Source organism: Perna viridis, chromosome 7 (assembly GCF_037379345.1).
Source record: "Perna viridis isolate PV_CMFRI_1.1 ecotype Kerala chromosome 7, ASM3737934v1, whole genome shotgun sequence".
NCBI classification, from domain to species: Eukaryota; Metazoa; Mollusca; class Bivalvia; order Mytilida; family Mytilidae; genus Perna; species Perna viridis.
In genome coordinates this window covers 2,026,186-2,046,988 of record NC_142451.1, presented here as the reverse complement: position 1 = coordinate 2,046,988, position 20,803 = coordinate 2,026,186, and the positions used below count along the sequence as shown (strand labels likewise).

The following is a 20,803-nucleotide window of genomic DNA, read 5'->3' as shown; positions in this document are numbered from 1 at the left end:
TATAATTAAGGGATTATTGATAAGTGAAAGACTGCTAATTAACGGTACTATAGAGAACCACAAGTAATGTAACTTAATATCACAATCATAAATGCCTAGACCAGAATGTGAATTGTAAAAATGAAGCACCGTCCGGTCTACATCAACTGATCAAGTCTATTAATTATGGAAACTTGTAGTAGGTTTGTCTTAGGTTACTACCACTCGATTTTAGGGGCTAGAGTGAATTTTGATAAATTATTAAGTACCATTCTGTGTGAGAATCTGGCAATAAATGGCGCATAATTTTTCTTAATTTTGTATTTCTTTGGTATAAATATTTGGAAAATACAATAAAATCTCTGCGCTTTTTCGTTCATGTACTACACCCTATATTTATTTTGCCTGATTCTTAGACAGAGAAGTTCTTTAAAAGGCAAGTTCAACAAAAGGCAGGAGTTTTATTTTTCTGTTTATATATTTCAAAATAAAAAAAAATCAGGTGCTTTTCAGGGGAGAAGAAAAAAAAAAGAAAGATACCAGAACCTATATTTTCTGAAAATAAAAGGCAGTGTAGAAAATTTCATCTTAATCCACTTAATCAAACAGGTTACCCTACCAGTGCATCTGGTCCATGCTCCCAGTTTTAAGTGGAGTCCGAGTTGCTCATATACTTTTGTAACTGAGTATATATTATAATAGTTACCTTATGTTCTTTGTTTTGCATGTCTGGTCTTTGTCCTTGGATTACGTTTTTATTTCCGCTAGAATCTTGGTTTCCTTGATTACCCAATCCATTACGACACACAAGACTAAATGATTCTACAGTTTTGAATTGTTTGTAAATACAAAGTTTACGACGTTAATAAATAATGCATATTATTATATAGATAGCAGTGTTTTCTCGAATATTCCCAGTGTAATAATTTCGATAATTCACCCAAACGTCACAATTTTGATACCAATCGGCCGCCAATCATTGAGTTTCAAATTCATATCGAAAATGTCGATAAATTATGAAGAAAATCTATCGTGAATAATCAAAATATTATCACTCGCGCCAAGTACGCTTGAGGATCTAACTCGTGCACGGAACAAGTTCCGCGCACTCGTTAAATCTAGGCGTTCTTCGGCACTCGTGATAATATGTTATTCACCCTTTCCAATTAATTATCCTATTATTATTCAGTTTCTTGTTCTATGTTTTGAACTTAGTAGTGACGGATTCAGATGGGGCGGAAAAAACGTCCGTCTCCTATTTAATATTAGGAAAAAATGTTACGGTATATGTTAGCACGATATCTCAATTTTCCAACAAAAATAATTATCACAAACAGTTCTGTACATCGTTTATAGTTATGTTAAGACCCTCTAACCTGAGTTTTTTTTACCCTTCCCTGTTACGAGGTAAATAAGTCCATGTATTAAAAAAAATCTGACCCTTCTTGACCCAAATCCGCCCTTGTGCCTTTTCACGTTTCAATATAATATCAATACACCGTGTGTTAGTGGGATGACAATACAAACGTCTGAAATTAATGAATATTGTTAGATTGAAATAGAAAAACCAATATTTTGAAATTGGATAAGCTGAATTTTGGACCCCAAAGGCGGGATATGTCGTTGTCCTTTTCTGTTATAACCCAATGCGCAACATACACAAAGCTTATTTCACATTAAAGGGCATTTAGCCAACCGGGGCTAACAGTTTAAATATAATTAAAACGAGCAGTTCTTAACATTTCGATAAAGTTTCAGATCGCATTTCAATATTCATTACGGGGGAAGGGTACTTTTCCGGCAAAGATGTTAACCTTAGGAAAATCTTAATCGTTGTTACTGTAATCCCCTTCAAATCGGCATTGAATGAAATGTAAATTTGTTTTAGAACAAAGTGATTTTTATCAAATAATTGTGTACTTAATAGTTAAATACGTATTACATTTCAATGTAAAATGAGTAGTATTTTAACATGTGTTTTGAACAGACACAGGACCACAATGCACCAACGATTTTTCAAACTTTGGCATAAAAGGCCAGTCAAAAAAGAACTATAGCTATCTGTGCCATGTCTATAAAGTGTGGCATTTATAGATTAGAAGTGGGGAACTTTTTGTATATGTCGAATGTCAGTTATAATACTGATTCAAATATAAAACCAACAACCTTGTCCAAGTCCACTAAGGTCTTACGCCTCTAAAATGATTCTTCTTCATAAATTATTCTTTAATAACGAAATTAAATCCTCCCATATACAGTTGTTCAGGTGGTGCCTTTATGAATAGTTTAGCGTGTTTCCCGTTACTTCTGATGCAGTAAGGCTCATCTGAAGAAAAAAAAAGTTATGAATTATGCATCGATCACGTGTTGCCTTATTTGTATAAATAAAGAAGCAAGAGCTTCTACACGAGTTCATACCAATGTCCACCCTCCCCCCAAAATGAAAGCTTCCCCGAAAATTTGAACTTAATATCACCAGAGAGTTGATTTGTGAACAAGATGGAAGTTTCACATTGCGTACTTCAAAACACTGAAGCTCTAAACCAAAATTACCAAACTATACTACAAACGCGACGACTTCTCATTCCGTATTGTCAACTTTCCTTTCTCATGTCACAACTGACGCGTTATGCCAGAGCTTACCGAAAACTGTTTGTATTGCGCTAGACTTCTTACAATTAGGGTTCTGAAACAGGGTTATGTTGCTACAAGATTGAAGTCATCACTACAGAACTTTTATGGTCGCCATCATGAACTGGATCGTTATGATGTATCCATCTGTATCATGAGAACCGATTTGTTCATCATGTCATAGCTTTCCTTTCCTCTTTCATCAACCCTGGACATGACATTTTATGAGCAACTCGGTGTTTCTAGAAAAGCAGAGGACGCTTACCCTACCAATGCAACTGATCCATGTTCCAAGTTTTTAACGAAGCCCTCATTTAATTTTTTTTTCTTTTTATGTGTTATTTTGGTTATGTTCTCTGTTGTATGCGTCTATTTATCCTGTCTATTCTTTATCCTTGGAATATATTCATTTGATTTCCGTCCGAATCCTTGTTTTATTGATAACTCTTTCAAAAATAATATTTAATGAAGGGTAACCCATGTTTTACATTCTTAGGTTTCCACGAATGATTCCCATGTGTGGCAATCTTGAAATGAGCATTTTCTTGAAAGATTTCAATATGCAGTCTCCTCATCATTTCCAAGAATGGTTTCCAAATTTTATCTCTATAATTTCCACGAAGGAACCCTTTGTTTGCCTTCTTATCATTTCTGCAATGTACAGGTATTCCCATTCGTGGCTTCTTTACCATTTCCTTGAAGAATTTCCATATGTGGTTTCAATATCATTTATATGAATATTTCCAATCTTTGACCTCGCTATTGGCGTGTTTTTCTTCATAATTCCATGAAAGTTTTTTCTCCTTTTTCAAAAAAAGGAGTCGGAAATTCTGCGTCCTTGCTGATGGTTGAATGTCAAGTCCGCCGAATAGGAAGAAAATGCGTGACAGATGGAGGTTGGTGGCCATATTGTATAAACAGACATTTCATATTCGGCTAAAAAGTTGACAACCGTAGAACGTTTGAAATGACAACTTTAATCTGTGGGCAACATATCAAAAAACCTAAAAGCTTTTTCGTAAACCATATCAAGAAAATCGGTGTAATGATTGCAATTTCTAGAGAGAGAGAGAGAGAGAGAGAGAGAGCATTCAAAAAAGGAAAAAAAATATTTTAATAATCAATGGAGAAATCAAGACCACAGCGCGTTTGGTTGAAAGCTTCCCTCTTCGTCAACTTCGAGATGGAAGTCAAGATCAGAGACAGAATCCAGAAGTGCCCTTAAGTTCAATCTCATTTTGGTAGGTTGGTTGATTGGGAATTAGAGAACAAGAACCTGTCTTGAGCTTCGTGTGTATAATCACATTTGAATTTCCTCTAAATCATGTAAGGTAGGTCCACAGAAACCGTATATATGTACAAATAAATTATTGTTGCCACTTGAGACACAGAGCTAATTTACCTGACAGAGTTTTTAGCTGCGTCATATGACCAAACGAATCGTCGTAAATAGTGAAAGCGTCTCCGCCAATCCAATTGTTGATACATAGTTGGAAGGCCTTGGGTTGGTTATACCTTAATTCTACGGTACCCCTTGGGTAGTTCCAATCTATTACTCCTTGTAGACAAGTCGGACTTGGGACCACGACCTCTGTTTCATTGGCAGGTAGGAAACTGGAATAAGCCGGTTAGTATACACTTTTTTAAAAAGAAAAATGCTATATTTCAGATAATTGCTACTATGTTTGGAAATTATTTAAATATAATTATCATATATCAAGTTAAAAGAATTTATCTCAAAACAATAACTAAGATCCAATAGAAGATATGATATGACTATTGTTGAATGAAAGTTTAAGAATTTTGTTTATGTTTAACTTGTATTATAGAAATAACATGTAATGAGATAACCATATATCTGCACTTACCCTTTCGGATAAAATGTGCATGGGTCCATGAAAGCCCATCCCGAAGATAAACTAAGAAGAACAAAAATACCACCTGGTAGCATACTAAATCTCAATAAACATGTCTTATCTATCTTAACTAGTCGTCACGTTTGATATGTTATGAAAGGAAAGATCCTTATGGCCAGCGAATTAGTGAGTACGTTAATTTAAAATATAAAATAAAATCGCCGATTTCTCCCTTATGAGACTTGATACCATATAAAACTTTCCACAGTTGCGTTTCAATGTAATTAGAACATTTTAAGACTAACTTGAAAAAATCGCGGACTTTCCCTTTTACTCTAATAAGGATACGCCCTACAAGTGAGGCTATATAAATGGATCATTTCACCAACTCAGTTGAAAGTTTTTTGCTATCTACTTAAGTTTTCAAGTTATTGGCTAAAACCTGCAACAATTTCGTTTTTCGCTTTCAAGGGCCATAACTGTAAGAAGGAGTCGTCTTTTTATCTATTTTGGTTTTAGGGACTGGAGTTAACCTGCTATACACACTGTTTTTAGCATTTCAAGGGCAAATAACTCGAACAAAGAGTCGTCCTTCAACTTCGATCAAGTAGAGACTTTTGTAGAGCTCTTCAAACCGAAACAGGAAGGTCACTTTTTTTCTCTTTTATTTATCTCTCTTAGACCTAAAAGTAAGGGCTACATCCATATAGTGTTGTTCAAGCAGACAAAGCCAAAATGTCAATATTTATGTCCGCAAGACGTTTTACATCCAATGTTTATTATCGGGATTGGAAGAAGGAAATATTAGCAAAAACAAAAATTACAATGCTAAGTAGTATAGATGTGGGAAATGATTATTATTTTTCAGGTGGTGCACCCAATGCGCATACGCATGACGTCACATCCGGTGATCACGAACAGGAAGTTACCGGTAGGGGAGAGGGGACCAGAAGCGGACTTTGGGTATGACCGGAAGTGGACCATGGGGTGACCGGAAATGGACTTAGATGGGGGACCAATGGAGGGAATATGAGGACCTTTTGATGTAGGAAGGGAGGGGGTTGGGAGGGGAAAAACGACCTCCATAGGTATCCTCATTAAGTGTCCTAATTAGTGTCATAGAGTAATCAAGGGAACCAAGGTTATAGCGGTAATCAGAAGAATGTAATCCAGGGACAAAGACCAGACATGGAAAACAGACATTCGCAACAAAGAACATAAAGTAACTAAAATCATACATACAAAGTAACAAAAGTAAATGAGAAACTCGGACTCCACTAAAAACTGAGAGCATGGACCAGGTGCACCGGTAGGGTAAGCATCCTCTGCTTTTCTAGAAACACCCGCCGAGTTGCTCATAAAAAGTCAAGTCCGTGGTAGACAAACGAGGAAAGGAAAACCATGAACCCGTTGAATACATCAGTTTTCATGGTGCAGATGGATACACCGTAACGATCCACGAGTTCATGATGACGACCATAAAACTTCTGTAGTGATGACTTCAATCTTATAGGAACATAACCCTGTTCCAGAAGCCTTATTGTAAGAAAAAAATAATTTGTTGTCAGCACTTTGGAAAAAAAAATTGCGTGTTTCACTCTTGGCTTTTAATAGCTTAACATCGTATATTTGAAGAAAAAAATTGCTTTAAACATGTTGTGAAAAAAGATATTGGTTTTCGCCAAAGACAAAAAAGGTTTGTCTTTGGCGTGTCATAGTTTTCCTTTCCTCTTTCGTCTACCATGGACTTGACTTGTTCGTGAGCAACTCCGCGGGTGTTTCTAGAAAAGCAGAGGACGCTTATCCTACCGGTGCACCTGGTCCATGCTCCCAATTTTTAGTGGAGTCCGAGTTGCTCATTTGCTTTTGTTACTTTGTATGTATGATTTTAGTTACTTCATGGTCTTTGTTGTGTATGTCTGTTTTCCATGTCTGGTCTTTGTCTTTGGATTACATGGACCAGGTGCACCGGTAGGGTAAGCATCCTCTGCTTTTCTAGAAACACCCGCCGAGTTGCTCATAAAAAGTCAAGTCCGGGGTAGACAAACGAGGAAAGGAAAACCATGACCCGTTGAATACATCAGTTTTCATGGTGCAGATGGATACACCGTAACGATCCACGAGTTCATGATGACGACCATAAAACTTCTGTAGTGATGACTTCAATCTTGTAGGAACATAACCCTGTTCCAGAAGCCTATTTGTTAGACTACTAAAGCGATACAAAAAGTCTGCATAGTTTCGGCAAGCTCTGGCATAACGTATGAGTTGTGATATGAACACTCCATACGCAGGAGCCGAAGGGATGTTGCCACAGATGAAATAAAGTTGACAATTCTGAATGAAAAGTCATCACGTTTGTCGTAAAGTTTGGTCAATAGTTTTCCTTTACCATCGATTTCTAAGTGTAGGTCAAGATATGAGGCTGACTTCACAGTGTCTGTAGTATCCTTTATCTCAAGTTCTTTTGGGTAGATGCGATGTATCAAATCCCCGAAATTAAAGATAATACGTCATCTATATAACGGAAAATGAGATTCAAGGATCTAGCCAAACGATATTCTTTCTTTCTGATCAGATCAGCTATAAAGTCAGCCTCATAAGAGTGAAGGAATAGGTCAGCAAGTAAAGGAGCACAATTTGTTGAAAAACGCGTCCACCACACTGGACAAATATGTTGTCGATTAAAAATTCCAGCATTTTGTAAACATCTTCCTCTGTATATTTGGAAGATGATTTGGAATTTTTTCTTACAAAGTATGAGGAATCTCTACCAAGAACTGCATATTTGTATCTAGGTGTACCATCTTTTTTGGAAAAACAACGATATATAATGTTTTTGAGTCGGGATTTTAACTGAGTATGGGGAATAGAAGTATACAGTGTTGAAAAATCATAGGTTTTAATGCTATTATATTCAGATAATAGTCTTGAACTGATTGTCTCCAAAAGATCTTTCGAATTTTTCAGGATCCACATTGAATTAATACCACTACGGGAGTAACAAGTGTTGTGGTAGGACTGTAGACACTCTTTAACAGTTGTGAGTATAGAAGTTAAAAGTTTTGAAAGAGCTTTGGTGGTACATTTTGCAGATCCAGCTATGAAACTTTGTTTGTATGGATTCTTGTGAAGTTTAGGAATCCAGTACATAGACGGTAAATCACAATCATCGTCCTTGGTAGAGAGACCAAAAGACAATAGCACAGATTTATGGTTTTCCACAATCTCTTCTTTGGAGAGAGTGGTAGCAGTGTAGGTCCTATCACTGCTATTATTTTCTACGTCTACCTCTGATAATAAACATTGGATGTAAAACGTTTTGTAGACAAAAACAATGTTGGTTTGGGATTTGTCTGCTGGTACGACAACATACTTGTCATGTATAGTAGACAATGTTTTTGCTACATCGGGGTCTTTGAAAACTGATGTAGCCTTGGCACTCTATGACCTACTTAAAACCTTCATTCGTTTCAAAATTTAAGACCTCACGGCCTTTAACCACTCTGACAGAGAATCAATGTCTTCTTGTTCTCGTTTTATCCATTTTCTTGCATAATCATCTTTATGGGTTCTAAATAAGGTTGTTATAGGTGGACCTGCATTTAAACGGAAGGAAGATCGAAATATTTGGTTTATATGTAATGACAGAGCGTTGTCGCGCAGAACAGGAAAATAACGTGATCACTAAGCTGTTTATAGCGTGTCCAAATTGGGCCCTGACATTTTCAGTAAAGAAAACTTTTATATTCTCGTGTTAATGAAATCAGGACAAGATCATGATTTACTTTTTTCATTTAGTTTGAAATAGTCTTTAAGTTTATGACCAATTGTACAAACATGTATGTTATAATTGTCTCTGCGCAGTTGTATGTATTTATATTAACTACATGTAAATGCGTGTTGATTGTTTCAGGAAGAGTCAATTAATATTCATTTTGCGTGAATTCAACTGAGAATAGGTATAACGTTTCAATACCAAAATAGTTTGCATTTTACATCTTTTGAGAAATAATATAACGATCAATGTCTTATTTAACAACTTGAAAGCATTTACTAGTATAATCTGATTACATTGATTTCAAATTATATTACTCTTCGCTAAATACAAAACAGGAATGATATTATTGAAATAAATGAAATTGTTTTGTTTTAAAATCAGTTTCGATTTGTGAAGCAATTGAAAGTAATTCGTATTTGAACAATTTAGAACATTAAAAAAATTATCTGCAATTTTACTTAAGAAGTACTTTGATCTTCTACTTAGATATAACTCTATGATAAGAAAAGTGATTTTCGCTTTTATTTCAAAAGTGGTATAGTTATAAATATTTAACATAGGCTACTTCTCTTTCATTAATTATTTCTTTTGAAATATTTTCTGATCCTGTTAAAATGAAATACCATAGCAAGTAATAAAAATTTAATTTCCAGTAATACCATATTTGAAGCAAGGGACCAGGAAGAGGAATGAGGAAGAGGAATCCGGGCAAAGACTATACCTAGAAAACCTATAAAATACCTTGAAAAACATAAATTATGCAATAGCATGCTCACAGAAATAAAAAATGAATGAACAACCTGAATTCCGCTATTAATAAGGTGTTTGGACAAGGTGCATCGGTATGGTAAGCTTCCTCAGCTTTCCAGAAACACCCGCCAATTTGTTCATACGACGCCAAATCCGGTTTGAACAAGGTGTTTGGACAAGGTGCACCGGTAGGGTAAGCTTCCTCGGGCTTTCTAGAAACACCCACCGATTTGTTTATACGACGTCAAATCCGGTTTGAACAAGGTGTTTGGACAAGGTGCACCGGTAGGGTAAGCTTCCTCGGCTTTTCTAGAAACACCCACCGATTTGTTCATACGACGTCAAATCCGGTTTGAACAAGGTGTTTGGACAAGGTGCATCGGTAGGGTAAGCTTCCTCGGCTTTTCTAGAAACACCCACCGATTTGTTCATACGACGTCAAATCCGGTTTAAACAAAAGAGTGAAAATGCTAAATTCAGTATATATGTACCAGTGTGGTTGATGGTTTGGGGAATTCCTTTTTGTCACTAATTGTACAGATTCGTTGACGAAAAAATTGTGTTGATTTAATTTAAGTAATTTTATTTCTTTTTATTTCAAATTCAAACCTTTCCATATAAATGCGCTTCGTGTTGCTTTCCTATACGATCAGTATCATATCTTGGTAAATCCTTTTTATATATATACACCTTAACGACGTTACCCTCGACGACGTCAATTCAGTTATCCTGAAGAGTCCCTACAGAAGGATGAAATCAATAGAACTATTATATTGTTTACTTATCTTACTACTAGTTTTATGAATATATTATCTACACATGTGAAATCTTTTTTATACAATTTTTTGGTCGTTCCCTCCGCGGGACTCGAACTCGTACAGCTGTGACATCCGCGGAGGGAACGACCAAAAATTTGCTTCGCAAATTTGACAGTTCTAACATCGTTGGGAATTTTTCAGACCTTTCTATATATATATATATATATATATATATAATATCGTCTAAATAATAGTCATCAATCACTCTTACGGGGTGATGGATCGTTAAAAACGATGCGAAACATAACAATAAATAAAATAAACGTCTAAATATGTTTAACATCATCAGAAGATGGTAAAATTTAAATTGAATATTTCGGATAACAGATATCCTTCCTCAGCATAAAATACTATATAGAATATCTGTTATCCGAAATATTCAATTTAAATTTTGCCATCTTCTGGTGATTTTAAACATATTTGGACGTTTATTTATATATATATATATAAAATAACAATATTGTGCACACCAGTAATAGATTAATCAAGGAAACCAAGAATCGAAATCAAAAGGATTAAGACCAGAGAGGGAAAACAGACACACACAACAACAAACAAATAACTAAATTAATACCTACAGAGAAACAAACGCAAATTAGTCAACCAAAAACTGGGAGCATGGGCAATGTGCATCAGTAGGGTAAGTATCCTCTGCTTTTGTAGTGAAACCCACCGAATTGCTCATAAAACGTCAAGTCTGGGTAGACGAAAGAGGAAATGACAACTATGACACGGTGAACAAATCGGTCCTCATCGTGCAGATGGATACACCGTAACAATCCACAATTTCATGGTGACGACCAAAAACTTCCGCAGTGATGACTTCGATGTTGATCATCTTCATTTATCTGTCATTTATAGTACAGATTTATTATACTTACGCAATGGTAAAAAAATTCTGCTCTTGGCTTTGTGTTTGCTCTCCTATCCAGAGATACGTGTAAAGTACCTAAGAACACATTAATTTCATTCAATCCTCTTTTTGAAAGTTCGTATTCTTGGAAAACTTTACCATCCAACGAACAGCCCTGTCCTAAGTAAAAGATATCGTAGGAAAATAGAGGAATATTGAATAGGCGGACTAGGTACTACAATAACTTACGGGTGCAATGACAACATCGAAAGCACAGGAAACCTTTTAAGCCATTATAAAAATAATGTGATGAATTTATTTGACAAAAATTCAAGACGGATAAGGAGTCATGGCCATCGCCGTTATATGTCACCTAGGATGCATGATGTCTCCAAAGATAGTCTTCTTCCTTTCATACAAAATCTTCTTGGCTCTTGGACTTCATCACATTCGAACTAAACTCTACTCTATACCTCTAACTTCACTATTCTCCCTTTACAAAACAAGTATCGGCACTCCAGTTTCTGAACTGACCACATCATTATACAGACTTCTTGCCCTGATTTTTGGATATAGGTTTCCACATACTCTTTAAACAAGTTTGTGTAAAAGGTCAAAATGAAGAAAAACGATCATTTCTTCCACTAACCTTTAACAACAAAGATATAGATGTAATTAATTTGCCTAACATTCTCCATCACAAAAACGTAACTAACAAAATTCCCCTATATTTCAAGGACAAATCAACACCAACTATTTCATATTCCTATACTCAAACTATTGCATCAAAAAATTTGAATTATAAAAGGTTATTGCAGAATCTCGAGACTGAGGTCTTCAAGGATAAACAACTGACTGTTCTTGCAAAAACTCTCCATTCAAATATGGTTCTGCTCGTCACGTCATTACGGGAGATTTAAGTGTTATCGAAAATTAATCTCTCCGTAAGATCCTTTCTAAATGTCCCAAGTACCGTGAACAACGCACCATAAATTGGAATTGTAACTTTAAAGTTCTTATAGCTGCCGTGGATTACTACGCAAGCGAATGGATAAAACGAGAACAAGAAGACAATGATTCTCTGTCAGAGTGGATAAAGGCCGCGAGGTCTAGAATTTTGAAACGTATGGAAGCTATAGGTCAATGAGTGCAATGCTACATAAGTTTTCAAAGATCCCGATGTAGCAAAAACATTGTCAAGCATACATGACAGCAGACACAGCCCAAAACAATATTGTTTTTATCCGCAAAACGTATTACATTCAATGCTTATTATTAGAGGTAGAGAATAATAGCAGTGATAATACCTATACTGCCACTACACTCTCAAAAGAAGAGATAGTGGACACCCATAAATCTGTGCTATCCTCTTTTGGTCTCTCTACCAAAGACGATGATTGTGATTTACCATCTATGTACTAGATTCCTAAACTCCACAAGAATCCATACAAGCAACGCTACATAGCTGGATCTGCAAAATGTACCACCAAACCTCTTTTTAAACTTTAAACTTCTTTACTCACAGCTGTCAAAGAGGGTCTCCAATCCTATCATAACACTTCCATAGTGGTATTAATTCAATGTGGATCCTGAAAAATTCGAAAGATCTTCTCGAAACCCTCAATTCAAGATTATTGTCAGAATATAATAGCATTAAAACCTATGATTTTTCATCTCTTTATACTTCCATTCCCCAAACTCAGTTAAAATCCCGACTCAAAAACATTATACATCGTTGTTATTCCAAAAAAGACGACACACCTAGATACAAATATGTAGTACTTGGTAGAGATTCCTCATACTTTGTAAAAAATAATTCAAAATCATCCTCCAAATATACCGAAAAGATGTTTTCAAAATGCTGGAATTTGTTATCGACAATTTATTTGTCCAGTGTGGTGGACGCGTTTTTCAACAAACGGTCGGCATTCCAATGGGAACAGATTGTGTTCCTCTTCTTGCTGATCTGTTCCTTCACTTTCATGAGGCTGACTTAATAGCTGACCTGATCCGAAAGAAAGCACATCGTTTAGTTAGATCATTTAACCTCACTTTCCGATATATAGATGACGTATAATCGTTAAACTATCCTAGTCTCGGGGATTTGATACATCGCATGTACTCCCAACGAACTTGAGATAGAGGATACTGCAGACACTGTAAAGTCAGTCATATCTTGACATACACTTAGAGATCGATGGTAAAGAAAAACTATTGTATGTATTATTTTGATTATTAAATTTTCTTTTTCGTGTTTGGTAAAGGCAGTATGTAGCTGTTGTTCTCCGAGGTGTATGGTCATTTAAAAATCACGATTTAAAAATTTCTCCATCCACCGATACAAACAGAACAGACTTGCTATTCATATACAGTCGAACCTCGTTAAGTCGAAGTCTGAGGGACCATGCAAAAATGTTCGAGTGTGTTATCCGAGGTTCGCGTAATCCGAGGTCAATGATAAACCGGATACACTAGTAGTTTGTCCATGATTGTTTCTGTAGTTACATTATTTGTTGTGCTTGTACATGTACATGTACTTCACTTTACACGGTACTTCGTAATGTCAAGCGTTTCATATCGGAAGATATTTTTATATGTTGTATATCATGTTTGAAATACTGAACGGAACCGAGTGTTTTAGTGAAATTTCCTTTTTATTTTTTCTATATCAAAAACGTCAAAGTTCATAACATGCTGCTTTGTTTGATTCACAATTAGGAGTATCGTCAAACCATGTGCTCTACAATATTACGATAAAATTTCAAATTCACTAGCGAAACGAATGAAGTCGTTGAAATACTCTAACTATCGTCTGTTTGATGTTTCATTAAATAGTCGGATAGCATTACAATTCATCTGTATTTCTTAATTTTTTTTTTCAAAATATCCGATATCACTGTTAGTGTAAATTCCCACGTGTTATTAATAAAATTTGTTTCTTTTAACAACATGCGCAATTTTAAATTAATTAAATAAACAAATCAAACCATAAAGAGTGTCAACAAATTAATTTTAAAAAGCCACGCTAACTGTTGTTAAAACACACTTCGATCATGGTTTGTAATTAAGCAGTTTTCCGACTAATTAGTTGACTTCGAGACATCAGGATTAATTAACCTCGAAGTCCTATCGAGGGGACTGATTGATTACCTCGAGTTATCCGAGGTTTCGATTCACCCGAGTTCGAGTCATCCGAGGTAAAATTATATTGCCATAAGGGGAGTTTCGTAATTTGTTAGAGTTATCCGAGATTTCGACTAATCCGAGTTCGACACATCGAGGTTCAACTGTGTAGAAATCGACGGAAGAAAAATTTCTCGATGCTTCGATCCTTTCGTCTCGCCAATTGAATTTCTATTTATCTCTAAAGCATCCCTTTTTCACGCAATCTTGTTGAAAGTACATCTTTTTTGTCGCTAACTTATTTTAAATTTTCATTACCATTGTAAGCAATTAATTATTTTATCATCGTGACATATATGATATATTTATGTATTACGTTTAAATGAACCTTTAGAAACCTTTTCTATCATAATTACTTAAAGCCGAGTTATGTTATTTGTAATATCCATCTAGTGGAAACAAATAAATTGATGATGATGATGATCAAATATCGATTATGTATATGTGTGAACGTCTTTAATTTAAAGTACAGACAATAAAGCCAATTTCCTGGTATGTTCAGACATTAAAATGTTCATCTTAGCAGTAATGTTCATAGATGCATGTTCGTTTGAAGTCAAAAGTTCATTAAAAATTGCATTTTGTTAGTAATCATAAAGGTCACATTCTAACAGAAAATATGTGGGATCGACATTTATACTTGATAAATTAGATTGACTAGAGAGAAGTGGTATGCGGATTAAGCCAAGAAAAATGTTTTATTTTTCATATCAATTTTCTTTGATCGTTTTATGTAGTTTGAGATTAATATTCAATTGTGTGTAAACTTTCATGCAGCTGTCTCAAAACTTCAGTGCAAAAGTATTATATCACAAGGCAAAACAAAAAAGACAAGACAAAACATTGTTTATATATAATGACTATATCCGGAAGTGGCTTACTCGTTATTACTGTATTTGTTGTATCAGGATGGACTTTAGAGGACCAATGTATATTTTCTACCAAAAGGTATGTTTATATTTTAACTAGTAAAACATTGTTTTAATTTGAAGTGAAATGCTCGTTAAATTTATACGATGTCGTTCCATTTTAGATAGTATGAATTATTAGCTATACTTTCACTTTAATTTGATGTTCAATTCTCCAGTACTTCATGGGACACGACTTTCTTTTCAGTTATGTATCTCAAATCCTGACGCACACGACGGACCTCTAGATTTTATTTCAGATTCTCGCATAAGGTGGAACCTAGTCAGTCGTGTCTTCAAGGCGCAGTTGATTGGATCTACCCAAAGGGTACCTTAGAGATCATGTTTAATCAACCCGGAAATTTTATGTTATGCATCAATGGTATAAAAGCATTCACAATTTTCAACGATTCATTTGGTGAAAGGAAGCCTCTGAAATTTCTACCAGGTGAAAAACTAGTGATCATCTAGAACATATCAGATCTGACAGTTATCAAAACTTCACGACTAGAAATTTTTTTTTGTAATATTTACTTTTTTATAGATGTCAATAGGTTTTATTCTCAAATTCCTAAAATTTGCGTATGGGCAGGTCTGTTAGATCTAGTTGAAGCGTCAAGTCTTTACTTGATTGAATGATGTACGAACTGCGTAAATGAATCAGTTGGTTTTATTTCAAAAAGTGAATAAAAAAACATTTTTTACAAAAAAAAATACAGTTTGTATTGAAACAGGCAAAGGTGTCAATGAGAAACGGATTTACGGAAAGTGCTATCTTTTTCAACTTTATTGTTATAGTGTTATTTATTAAATAACAAAAATATTTGCTTAATGGGATGATTATACATTTTTACAAAAAAAACAGTTCATTCGTTAGTGTTTTGAATAAATACTGTTTACATGTCTTTGCAGGAAAGAGTTATTGTATCAGAAGTAATGGCCAAGATGCAAAACTGACTGTAAAGGCACCTGACCAAAAGCACGCTTATATGCAAAGATTTAATTTCGAAATAAAGAAATAAGTTAAATCGAATCAACTCAATGCCAACGAAACCGTAGATCTAAACAGAAACAAAAGCAAAGAAACCCAAAATAGCCAACCATACTGGTAATTAAATACTAGTACTCAATCAATCAATCAATCAATCAACCAATCAACCTTAAACCGCTTTTACAAAATGGGTTAAGGTAAATTCAAAGCAAATCAGTATAAAATACAAATGCAATAGGGGGTAATTATTTACATATGAACTGACTCAAAGATTCAAATAAATTTAGCCAGTGAACTCATGAATTGAAGAAAAAGGTCTAGACGATGTTACTTTGAACTTAAAACGCAGTTTAAATAATGTGAAATGTCTGTACACGTCCACATTTCCTGCAGATTTTCAGGCGAGTCTGGGAAATTCAAGTCATGGCTTTAGCGAGGAAATACGAGTGCAAGTCCTTGCATAATTGTGCTACTTTTCATCCTATGAAACTAATAGTGAATATTGACATTAAATTAAAGATTATATCTTTTTTTTTTATCTATGAAATTATAAAGTAGAAAGGCTTTCACGTATGGCCTACGACAGTGACGGATCCAGTTGGGCGTGGGTCCACCCCCTTAAAAATTGCAATTTTAAAAAATTGTTGAAAAATTGGGCATGCCCCCAAACCCCTTGACCCTGGGACAAGAGTTGAATAACTGTAATAAGTGTAATGACTCTAAAATTGGAGACGAATTTCACTACGTTATGGAGTGTCGTTTTTTCAGTGGAAAATAATATGAGTTTGTCAACACGGCCTTGTATCTAAAATTATGTGTTCTCAAAACAGAATTAGCTTCGAAAAAGTGTGTAGATTTATCTAATACAGCACAAAAAAGATATTCTCTAGGCTTACCTTTGTATTTTAACTTCCTGAAAAATTGTAAATATTTCACAATGTAGGGATGGGCGAGTGTGTGAAGTAAAGTGGGAGTGTTTATGTCCTGATTTTTTTGGTCTTTGTTTTTGTTTCTTTATTATTTATATAATGTCTTTGTATTGTATTTATGGTTTAAGAGGATAAATATACATCTATCTATCAAATTAACTATATCGCTGATTGGACCGCGCAACAAATCAATTAAACTAAATGAACTCATTTTGCAAAGCACATGTTTCAGATCGAATCGAGAACGTTGTGTTTATTTTATTTGTTATTCAGTAAAGAATATTTAGATATACATTGTAATATTCTACGGTGTCTTATTATCTCTTAATCATTGAAAATGCACTAAAATGCAACCATGTTTTGGGGCAACTTAGTTCTGTGATAAAATAGTCAACTTTTGTCCGAAAAAGTTCTTTTTTACATTTTTGAAATAGTACACATCTTTACATGTTATTTGTTTCCCAATACCTACAATGAACGATTCCACTTAAATTACTTATCAAAGTGTATTGGGGTCGATTGATCTTTGACCCCTCCTCTAATTAATGCAAAATACCAGAAAAGTTTACCGTTTTTCACTTTGTTAAGTACGATATTCAGAAACTACATTGACTTATCTTTCCATTGACATATGATACAGCAGTATACCCTCTAGGCCCATTAAACTCGAAAACTAAAGCACTTTTTGATACCTGTCCGCAGCACTAAAATAGCTGTACAAAGCAATAGAGCAAATGAGCAACTCGGACTCAACTAAAAACTGGGAACATGGGCCGGTAGGGTAAGCATCATTTATGCTTTTCTGGAAATTGAGACAGACTAAAGAGGAGCGGACACCGCCACGCTTCAATAATTTTCTTTCAATTTAACAAACCCGCCCGAAAAACGGGAGGCTTGGCCTGGATTTTATGCAGAGGTTGGTTGATGAACAATTTTGCTCTTAAACTTTAAGATATTTTGAGAAAAAAAACCATAAAAGTGAAAAAAGTTCTCATCTTATTTTAAAAAATTTAAACAGTTTTTGAAAGGAAAAACATTTCTGTACATTTTATAGGTGCATTTTGCTTCTTGTGATGTGAAGCCTAATCTCCATAATGATTTCTAAATATACCCCTATCTTGTGAAAACACTGGGATTTCCCATGCTATTTATAACTTCACTTCCGGTGACCAGTACTGCACTGCAAGTCTGCTAACCCCACATGCCATTCTGAGGATTGTGAGCTGACATATGTAGAATCATGCTGATATATAGTCCTCTGCAGGTTAAAGTTAAGATCAAGTCCAGAGAAGCCATTGAATATTGTGAAATTTGCATAGAGGCCCATGGAAAGTGGAATTAGTGGTTTCTAGCCTTAAGACCAAGTAAATTTTAGAATTCCTGTTCGTGTGCATGGAAATACCGAGGAAACAAAACCGACCAACTCTGATGTATTCGTTGGTGTGTCTCCCAGAAAACGTTCGGCAAGGTTCTATTTATCTGGAATTGACAATAAGTCCACGAAGTCTGGTATTCTACGATTTCTCGAATTAAAAGGAGTAAAACCTACATTTTTACAACTCTTCTATGGCAAATATGGATCGTCTCGTATTTCCGCAAAATTGAACCTATCAGAAGATTACGCTGACATTATTGAAAACAATACTCATTGGCCGTCCGGTTTACGATGTAGAAGATGGTTTAGCAACCGCGACTGGCAACAGAAATGGAGCGAAAGTCCAGAAAATTAGTCGGTTATATACAATAAACTAGTCCCCATGTTGTTCATAATGTTTATTTTTAATATTTGTTTTATTGCTTTTGCTAGAATGAGCCTTAACATATTAACATGGAATGTGAGAGGTATAATGTCATCTACTGTGTGCTTGGCAAATTTACTTAATCATACAAATTGTGATATTGCAATTATGTGTGAGCATAAACTTAAACCAAACTTTCTTTCGTATATGGAAAGTATCGTAGTATATCAAAAACTGACAAGCTACATGAACCATACTACTATACACATGGAAAAGGTGGTATCTCTTTAATGTATAAATCTACTTTACAATTCTCAGTTAAAGAAATTTTAGATACAAACTCTGATAGAATTGTAGGTATTGAAGTGAAATGCAAAAATTCTAGATCAATTTTTATTTTTGGTGTGTACGTACCTGCAGATAGTTCAGTTGATAATTATAGGCAAGAGCTAAATGCCCTTGATGACCTGTGTTTGTTTTACACTAATTATGGTAAAATTATTGTTGCAGGAGACTTAAACGCTAGTTGCATCAGTAAACACATGAATCTTACAAACACAGTAAAATCAAAAGAACTACAAAATTTCGTAAAAAGACATTTTCTGTATCACCCATTTACTGATTCCTTTAAAGCTTTGCGGAAAGGTCCAGACTTTACATTTCCCTTAAAGAACACCTTGTTAGCCTATATTTTAATTGAAGAGACGCTAGTCAGACAATTAAGACAATACGAAATTCTCGAAGAAGGAACGTTCAGTTCGACATCGGATCATCTGCCCGTTATTGCATCCGTTGTGCTAGAAGAAAATATTCATATTGAGTCAAACAAATTTTCGAAGTTGCCCTCGTGGCACAAAGTCACCGATCAGCATGTGCGTAAATACCAAGACAGTCTTCGTTCACCGTTAAATAGACTTATACACGATCTTCAACACAACGACAAAGACATAGATTCCTTTTATTCGGATTTGGTGACTACGATACTTGATGCGGCAAAAGAATCAATACCATGTAACATATTCAATCCATATACGAAACCGTATTGGAATGCAGACGTTAAAACAGCGCATCGTAAAGAACTTGAAATGCGTAAAATATGGTTGCAGGATGGTAGACCAAGGGGTATGCAATATCCGTTTTACTTTAATTATAAACGAGCGAAATGTAATTTTAGGAATATACAGCAACTTGCTCATGATCAATATATGGAAGAGACATACGATGATATAAACAATGCAGCTGAATGTGATATAAGGTTCTTTTGGAAACTTATAGAGCGACAGAAACCAAAACAGTCAAAGGTGTGCCATGAGATAAACTTTAATAACACTGTTCATAATACCCCGAATCGGTTTGTAATGCGTTTGCCAGTTACTTCAAAGACTTACATACACCGTCCGATACTTCTATGTTTGACGAATCAACATTCCGTCAGGTGAATAAAATGTATGACGACATTGAAACTGTGTGACGTTGTTAAAGAACAATACTTACCCGGTGGTACCATAACTGACGAAGATGTTGCGGCGGTTATCAAACAATTAAAACGTAGAAAAGCTAGTGGAAATGACTTGGTTCAAAATGAACATTTTATTTTTGGCGGACCGAAACTAATTGAATGCCTCACAGTTTTTCTAAATACCATGATATCTAAATGTGAAGTACCCAGTGATTTGCGAAAGGGTCTTTTGGTTCCGTTATTTAAAGGTGGTGGCAAGCCTAAGTCACACCCTGACAGTTACCGACCCGTTTGTCTCTTGTCCAGTGTGTTGAAAACATTTGAAAAACTCCTACTCCATCGTATACAAACAATCGTGATAATACCAGGAACGTTTCCAAATCCACTGCAACACGGGTTTCAGAAAGGTCTAGGTTGTCTGACTGCGTCCTTTTGTCTTCTTGAAACAATTTATAATAACATTGAATAACACAGTAAAGTATTTGCCGCATTCCTAGACAGTAGGTATGGCGCAAAGCACTTATGATCAAACTTTGTAACTTAGGTGTTAAAGGTAAAGCTTGGTCCTGTATAAATATGTTATATAGTAATACACAAAGTTCGGTTATTGTAAATCAATGCAAATCGAAGTATTTTGAAGTAAATGAAGGTGTAAGGCAAGGTGGTGTGTTATCTGTTTTTTTTATACCTTGTGTTTATTAATGATTTAATCAATGAGCTGTGAAATTCTAATCAGGTAACAGGTGTAAAAAGTATAAAATGTCGTGCCCCTTCGCTTGCTGACGATATTACATGCATTGCTACAACACCTAAAGCATTACAACGAATGCTTGATGTGTGCACCGACTATGCGAATAAGTGGCGGTTTCAGTTCAATGGCAAGAAATCGTGTGTGATACGTTCGTAAAATCAGACTTAAACTGGAC

At 35.1% G+C, this 20,803-nt stretch overlaps 2 protein-coding genes across 3 annotated transcripts; one reads left to right on the top strand and one right to left on the bottom strand.

Moving 5' to 3' along the window:
- Positions 1-2,037: 2,037 nt before the first annotated feature.
- Positions 2,038-4,597, bottom strand: LOC148610923 (uncharacterized). The gene is made up of 3 exons (XM_088590845.1): positions 4,479-4,597; positions 4,013-4,224; positions 2,038-2,305 (listed from the first exon to the last, which is right to left on the bottom strand). The coding sequence occupies exons 1-3, from the start codon at positions 4,559-4,561 to the stop codon at positions 2,199-2,201; spliced, it is 402 nt and encodes a 133-aa protein (XP_088446971.1). The 5' UTR covers positions 4,562-4,597; the 3' UTR covers positions 2,038-2,198.
- Positions 4,598-4,622: 25 nt separating this feature from the next.
- LOC148610922 (uncharacterized) lies at positions 4,623-15,787 on the top strand. Of its 2 annotated transcripts, none has more exons than XR_015924015.1 (5): positions 4,623-4,652; positions 5,335-5,429; positions 14,629-14,799; positions 15,020-15,282; positions 15,672-15,787. XR_015924015.1 is itself a non-coding variant. In XM_088590844.1 (5 exons), the coding sequence occupies exons 1-5, from the start codon at positions 4,638-4,640 to the stop codon at positions 15,779-15,781; spliced, it is 579 nt and encodes a 192-aa protein (XP_088446970.1). In that variant the 5' UTR covers positions 4,623-4,637; the 3' UTR covers positions 15,782-15,787. The 2 variants fall into 2 exon arrangements, 1 of the variants encoding a protein (XP_088446970.1); XM_088590844.1 differs by having other exon boundaries at positions 15,020-15,207.
- The last annotated feature ends 5,016 nt before the right edge of the window (positions 15,788-20,803 follow it).